At 38.5% G+C, this 8,016-nt stretch overlaps 1 protein-coding gene across 1 annotated transcript in view; it reads left to right on the plus strand.

The window, feature by feature from the left end:
* LOC122556380 (arf-GAP with coiled-coil, ANK repeat and PH domain-containing protein 2-like) overlaps positions 1 to 8,016 on the plus strand; it is a 181,625-nt gene that overhangs the window by 147,233 nt on the left and 26,376 nt on the right. Inside the window, exons 11-14 of the mRNA XM_087993958.1 lie at positions 1,369 to 1,389; positions 2,879 to 2,930; positions 3,280 to 3,380; positions 3,914 to 4,029. Coding sequence (XP_087850084.1) covers positions 1,369 to 1,389; positions 2,879 to 2,930; positions 3,280 to 3,380; positions 3,914 to 4,029 — 290 coding nt within the window. The remainder of the gene's footprint in view (positions 1 to 1,368; positions 1,390 to 2,878; positions 2,931 to 3,279; positions 3,381 to 3,913; positions 4,030 to 8,016) is intronic.

Genomic DNA, 8,016 nt, shown 5'->3' on the forward strand with positions numbered 1-8,016 from the left:
AATTGAGTATATTGACAATCTTAAGTCAATGACACAATCCGATGCTTTGGGGTATAAGACCAGGGAACAGTTGGGTGGAGAACTGCCACCAGACCAACAGCTGTAGACTGCTCGTTAGAACTCTGAGAGATACTTGTCTCGAGAAGAAATTTGCACAGAGAAAAATCTCAACACTGACCTGGAGAGACAATCTACTGACGAAGATAAAGAGAAGATTCGATTGCTGGCTGATTTTTAAAATTTGAATTTTCCTGTAAATCTTAATCGGGAGTTTTATCGGACTAGTATTATAGAAGGAAAGATAACAGGTTAGAGTAAGGAATTGTAAATAGTTGTTAATTATTCTCTGTTATACTTTAAGAAATAAAGTTGTTAATTTTTACTTTAAATTATTTTTGGCCACTCTAAGTTTATCACATTACTGCACGGGATAAATGTTTTCTGTGTTGCTGGTTTTAAATTGAGCAGGAGGGTTTACCCCGTGTCGTGACACTTTTCCTGTGGTCTATCTCTGACTGACTATTCCATCTCAACAGCCAATCCTTCTAAAGTTCTGTGCTTCTCTATTTCTGACCTTGTACTTAAGCATGATTTTCATTGCTTCAGCTGCTGTAGAACCTCTCTCTCTATCTTTAAAACATTTCTTAAAATCTATCTCTTGACCAAGCCAATCTTTACATTTTCCTAAGTGGACTCATGTAAAGTTCTGTTTGCTATTGCACCAGTGAAACTACACATTTTCAGTATGTAAAGGCACAATATAGATGTAAGTTGCTGTAGGATCTTTCTGGATTGATTAATTCTAATGGGTCATGTGGTTTTCCTGATCTGTAACTTTCATTTTAATCCTATTTCAAATCATACATGTGTTTATACACTTCAGAAATTCTCTCAAGCTATATTTACAAAAGTACTGAGCAACATTTACTTTGTCTTGTTTTTTTTCATGTACTACGCCATGGGAAATCTGTTAGCATGGTGTCAGTTTGTATTGGCTAATGTTTGGTCTGCAACTGCATGTGATAAAGACCTTACATGTCCTTCATTTAGTGCATTCTGATACCTGCAGTATACAATTTTATCTATTGCTATTGATCAATGTGCGGAACTGAAATTAAATGCATGTTTTGTTAATTTCACAATCATATCTTCAAGTGTAAAACTGTTGATTCGTATCAAATAGTGCAAAAATGTTTAATCGCTGCTGTTTATTGGGACCTCATGCTATTAGACAGCTTATACCACTTTACTTTAGGATGCATTTTATCTTCCTATGTTTTCAGATCACAGTTAGTGTTCATTTTACTATTTTCATTTTTTCTGTTTTCTTTCTATGTCTTGATCCCACCCTATTTTGTCATGTGACAGGAAAAAGATCCCCCACATCAGGTACCAACCAGTCAGCTGGACATCTTATCTCCCCATTCCTATCTCTGCATATTAGCTTTCACCTGTCTGCAAGTGTCCAAAGAAATTCGGGTAAACCTGGTTTAATCCGTGACTTTTGAACTGGTCATCATGCTGAATTTTTTCACAGCATGGGCACTGTTAGTTGCAAACCAGAAGCAGCATTTTTTTCCTCCTTTTGCCTTGTGCTCTACTAACACAACTAATTATCCTTTCTACTAACCTGTTGAACTTCAAATTCTGACTGTGTGGTAATCTGATGGTTTCAATAATAAATACAATACTCAACTTTTAAGATTCCATATTATGAAATATTGTTCAACTAACAACCTTAGTTTATTTAAAAGAAAATCAATTACTCACATTTGTTAAGAATGATTTTAATATCAGTTGTGAAAATGACTTTTTCAGACCTTTTTTGAACTGTGGAACATTAATCTGTTATCTGTGAATTGAATTGACTACATTTCATTATAAAATGTAAAAATGTGATCTAGTTGCTCATCAATTTAAAATGCACGACTGCAGTGTTAGTAAAATGACTTGCTGCCATTCACTTGTATAACAAATGTGGTATTGGTATGGGCTAGGAATCTAACATTTTGTGCTTAAATCCCACGATGATCGTTTGGGATATTGAATTCAATATATCTTGTAATTTATAGACTGGCATTAGTTAAAGTTGTCCCTAATCTCTGTTGGGTTTTAATTTTTTTTTGCTGGTTGTTTGGCTAATATATGATGACTTTTACATCCAGTGAACAATGAGAGATGGACAATAATTACTATTACATCCCCAAAACAATTTTTTGTTTTTCTTTAAAAAGCATGGATTTTAGTTCCAACTTGTTGAGGCACCTCTGTAGTGGAAGGACAATTGGAGGAGTCATTGCCTTAAATAATGTGCCACTTGACCATTAACATGCGTGCAGTTGTTAGAGTTGAGGACTACTGGTCTAGGACCAGGCTGGGAAACAGTGTATCATAGAATAAAAAGCATACAATGATGGTCAAGATGAAGTAGGATGGAAAGAAAGGTAGTAGGATGGGTGGAAGAGAAGTTTTTTTTCTGTTAAGTCTGTTGTGAAAGTTTGTGTGCAACTGAGAATGTGGACCACGTTTTGCATTAACCTTGCTGATCTTGTTTAGTGTGTTGTTTAGATGCTGGCATAGGTATCACAAGCTAGGGAACAGTGACACATCTGTTCCTGTTCACTATTCACAGAAATACAGCCTGAGAACAGATTGGGTGGTTTGCCTGTGTTGCTGCCTATCTTGTAAAATAACTTGAAAAAGAATCTGTAGACTCCTCAAGGGTTCCTTTAGTTAATTACTCTCAGGGACAGTCAGGAGGATGTAAAAGGAGTATTAGAACAGGACTGTTTTCAAAGCTGTTAAAATATTACAATGTTATGTGTATTGTTTTTGTAATAGTCCTATGTACATTCCATAAGTTCTTATCTCTCAACAGGCGTTGGTTTTCAATTCAGAACAACCAGCTTGTTTATCAAAAGAAGTTTAAGGTAAGTAAAAGTACATCGAGCATAAGATGCTGAACTAACAGCTGACAATTATTTAGTTGTAACTAACTTGTTAGTAAGGTAAAGTTCAGTTTCTGAATTAAATTGCTCTCAGAAGTTCTCCAAAAGTAATTTATATTTGTAATGTCTACTGTACCAGCATCTGATGTAAAATCACAGTTTAATATGTTTGTGGCTTTCGTAGATCTATTGAGCTTTACAATTTTAGTGATTATATTTGACACTACAATTTAAATACATATTCTCTATCAGTCATAGTACTGTAATAATCAATTTTGCTCAACATTTAAACATATTAATCTAGCTGGAGTACTTTTTAATTTCTTCACAGGATAACCTCACAATAGTAGTTGATGATTTACGGCTTTGCACAGTCAAACCGTGTGAGGATATTGAAAGGCGCTTCTGTTTTGAAGTAGTCTCTCCTACAAAGCAAGTGTCTATACCTTTTTGTCTTATTTTTGAAAGGCTATAATTATGATTCGGAATGTATCTTGTGTGTACCTACCTTTTGCATTGCATTTCTTTTACAAGATGATAATTTAATTTTGGGTTCTGAAATGAGGTTTCTGGTGGAAACAAGTGAAGATAACATGCAGGCACGTGGTTTTTCTATGTGGGCAGAAATTCTTTTACATTTATCACCAGTTTTTGCTTGTTGTAAACACATTATAATCCATAGTAATCAGAATCACACCAGATTGACCCATCACCTTTAAACTTGCATACTTAGTTTTGGTATAACAGAACAATAAATGATGTTTGACTTTTAAGATAAATGAAATATATAGCTGTACTTAGGATTATCATAGTTATAAATTGCTTCCAATTTCTGCATGAATAATTAGGTTTATTGATTCTTGACACAAATTCAGCAATGGTGCTACTTGGACAGTGGGCATGACATCTAAATGTTTGTTTCCAGTGGTTCCATAAATGTTAAATGTCTGCATGTCTTTGCACAGGAGCTGTATGCTGCAAGCAGATTCTGAGAAAATCCGACAGGTCTGGATAAAAGCTGTTCAAGCTAGTATAGCTACAGCATACAAAGAGAAAGGAGAAGAGAGCTATGCTGAAGTATGTATATAGTATATTTTCACTTCTTAAAACTCATGCACTGCAGTAATTAAAGAAGAAAGCCAGTCATCACCTTAATATTAGATACTGGCAGTAAAAATAACCTTGCCAGCATGATTCACATCCATGAAAACTTTGTTGAAGTTTGGCAGTCGACCTTCCTAATACAGAAGAACCTCTATTATCTGGCATTTGATTATCTGAATATTCGATTATCTAGCAAGGTCACAAGGTCCCGATGCTTGGCTAAACTATGTTATCCGGAATTCGATTTAACTGAATGAAATACTCCCAGTCCATGTCCTTGGGATAATCGAGGTTCCTCTGTATTTGTTCTGTGGTTTCTAGTTTTTGAGCCATGCCATATAAACATACACAGGTATGGATATTGTCTTTGTAGATTTATTGATCAACATGAAAGCAATTCAGTCTCTTGTGACTTTTCATTCATCAAGCTTTTCATTCAGAAATGTGCACTAATTATATTTTCCTGGGTTAAAAATCGCACAACACTGGGTTATAGTCCAACAGGTTTATTTGGAAGCACTAGCTTTTGGAGCGCTGCTCCTTCATCCGGTGGTTGTGGAGTATAAGATCGTAAGATACAGAATTTATAGCAAAAGCAAACAGTGTGATGCAACTGAAATTATATATTGAAAAAGACCTGGATTGTTTAAGCCTCTCATCTTTCAGAATGACATGTTTTCCTGAACTTGTTGTATAGCCTTTTATATCTGCACCTGGTATAATTCATTTACAAAGACATTAAACCAAAACATAACGTTAAATGCTTTTGTTTTATCTGTTTCATGATAGCAACTGATTCCCTCCTCATTTATTGATAATCCTGAGTTTTTATTCCATTGTTACCATTGTTGTTGCTGAGACATCTACCCAGTGTTGAAGGATAGGCTTGTCTTTAGAAACAAAGTTCAGTAATATAAGTCTGTGGTCATATTGGGATAATTTATTGTTATGTTTTTTGTGACCGTTAAAATACATCTGTGTTGTTATCTGAGACTTCAGAGTCTTCAACCTTTAGGGTATTTGACTAAATATTTTAATTTGCTGTTGAAAGACGTTTTATATCTATGAATGTTTAATTTGGTTCAGTGTTTCTGTCTTAGTAAAATGGTAGTTGCAGTTATTGTGAAAGAAAAGTTAAATCGTTTGCTATGCTGTCATAAAATGAGTTTCAGTTATTGCACAATTTACTGCTAAACTCTAGTTAGGAATTTGAACATTACTAACCTGCGCATGTTGTCTTGTTCGCAGATGTCTCAAATTTGAATGCAATTTTTAGTGGATTTAAGCATCATCTGTGATCATAAGGGATAGAGAGTGTGATCTTTAATATATTTAGCTCCTGACATTTCATAAAAACAAATGTTTCTTTGTATTTGGAACATTGCCTTCAGTTTGTTTTGCCAGATATGAGCTTCCAGTTACTACAATAGTAACATTTGTAGTGTGGCTCCACCATTCGGTTACGATCATACGTAATCTGTACCTCACCCTTATTTTACCCGTCTTTGTTCCATATCCCTTGCTAAAAATTATATCAATCGCCGGTCTTGAAAATTTCAATTGAAATGTTATCCAGAGCCTTGAGGGACAGAATTCCAAATTTCCCCAACTCTTCATGTGAAAATGTTCTTACTGCTTTCACTCCTATTAATGATTAGCTCTTATTTTAAGTTTGTGCCACAGTTATTAGAAACATTCAGACCTGATTAAGCAGAAATTTTCTCAGCTAACTATTGGGAATCTGACGTCATTGTCTTCAGACTAACCACAAATTCTGTTCCCTGAACAATTATCCCTATTCCTTGGATGAGACTTAACCAAACTTCTTGCAACCTCGGTATCATGTTTGATCCTGAGATAACCTTGCAATTACATCATCTGTGCCATGACATGAAGAGTTTTTTTCCAACTCCATAACATTGACCAAATCTGTCTTTGCATCAGCTCAATTATGTCGGAAATCCTTGTCCATTACCTTGTTACCTCTACATTTGGCTGAATACATTCCTGGGTGGTTTTCCAAGTTTACAGAGGGGTAGAACAATTAAATAAATTCAAAATTCTACCATCCATGCCCTTATTTGCACTGTCCCATTCACCTGTTGTCTCAGTTTGTGGTCTGTACTGGGCCAGTTAATCAATGCATTGATTTTAAAAATTCTTATATCTAATCTCTTTGTCTCAACCCATCCTATCCTTATAAGCATCTCTAGCCTAAAATCTGTGTGGTATCTTCACTTCCCAGCCCTGCTGTGGTTTTAGTTTATCCCCCATATCTCCCCCGTCTCCTCAGCAAAGGCCTCACCTTCATCCCTCTACGTTCCCGGATTAATGAGTTTGACACGCATTGCGACATTGAACATTCCTTCTCTGCTTCCTGGCCCACCTTTTCAGTCAAAACTCTTGCCCGCCCACTGAGGACCTCTTCTCCTGCCTCAAACGCTCCATTGACCTGGATACCCCATGCTGGCCTGTTACCCACTCTGATCTCTTCATTTCTAACTGCTGCTGTGATCGACTGCCTCAACATGTCCACCCACCTCATCCACTCCAACCTCCTGCCCTTGCAATGTGCAGCCCTTCATTTCCTCTGCTCCAACCCCAAAATCATCAACAAACCAGCCCCGACCTCTACCTGCTGAAGCCAGGCATCACCTTGCAGACACCTCTTCCTACTGCCCCCTCAGCCACAACTTCATATCCCATTACCAGACCATCCACAACCTCATCACCTCTGGAGATCTCCCATCCGCAGCGTCCAACCTCATCGTCCGCAAACCCCACACCGCCTGTTTCTACTTCTTACCGAAGTTTCACAAACCAAACCCGCTCGACCCATTGTCTCACTGACAGCCTACTCCTGTCTCACCTGAACACATCTCTGCATATGTTGACACCGTCCTGTTCACTGTAGTCCAAAAACTCTCCAACTACATTCAGGACACTACCCACACCCTTCACCTCCTTCAAAACTTTCATTTCCCTGGCCCCCTATGCCTTATCTTCTCCATGGACATCCAGTCTCTGTACACATCTATCTACCACAACGAAGGCCTCCAAGCTATCCATTTCTTCAAGCCATCCCAACCAGTACCTTTTCACTGACACTCTCATCCACCTGGCTGAACTCGTCCTCGCTCTTAACAGCTTCTCCTTCCAATCCTCCCACTTCCTCCAAACAAGAGTAGTAATCATCAGCCCCAGCGATGCCTGCCTCTTTGTCGGATACGAGGAACAGTCCATCTTCCGCAGCTACACCGGCGCCATCCCCCACCTTTTCCTCCGCTAGATCAATGATTGTATTGGCACTACCTTGTGCTCCCACAAGGAGGTTGAACAGTTCGTCAACTTCACTAACACCTTTCACCCTGACCTCAAATTCACCTGGATCACCTTTGACTTCTGTCTCTCCTTCCTGGATCTCTCCATCTCCGGCGACTGTCTGATGATGGACAACTACTACAGACCTACCTGGACTATACTATCTCCCACCCTGCCTCCTATAAAAACGCTATTTCTTATTTCCAATTCCTTCGCCTCTGCCACATCTGTTCACAGGTTGACCAATTCCACCATGGAAAGTCAGATCCACTCCCCCCACCCCCCCCCCCCCCACACACACACACAACTCTCTCTCGCGCTCTCTCTCCCTTTCTCTCTCCCTTTCTCTCTCTCCCTTTCTCTCTCTCCCTTTCTCTCTCTCCCTTTCTCTCTCTCCCTTTCTCTCTCTCCCTTTCTCTCTCTCCCTTTCTCTCTCTCCCTTTCTCTCTCTCCCTTTCTCTCTCTCCCTTTCTCTCTCTCTCCCTTTCTCTCTCTCTCCCTTTCTCTCTCTCTCCCTTTCTCTCTCTCTCCCTTTCTCTCTCTCTCCCTTTCTCTCTCTCTCCCTTTCTCTCTCTCTCCCTTTCTCTCTCTCTCCCTTTCTCTCTCTCTCCCTTTCTCTCTCTCTCCCTTTCTCTCTCTCTCC

The sequence above is a fragment of the Chiloscyllium plagiosum genome, unplaced genomic scaffold (genome assembly GCF_037043375.1).
Source record: "Chiloscyllium plagiosum isolate Xiang-an unplaced genomic scaffold, Cpla_swu_hap1 HiC_scaffold_13, whole genome shotgun sequence".
In the NCBI taxonomy this organism is placed as follows: domain Eukaryota; kingdom Metazoa; phylum Chordata; class Chondrichthyes; order Orectolobiformes; family Hemiscylliidae; genus Chiloscyllium; species Chiloscyllium plagiosum.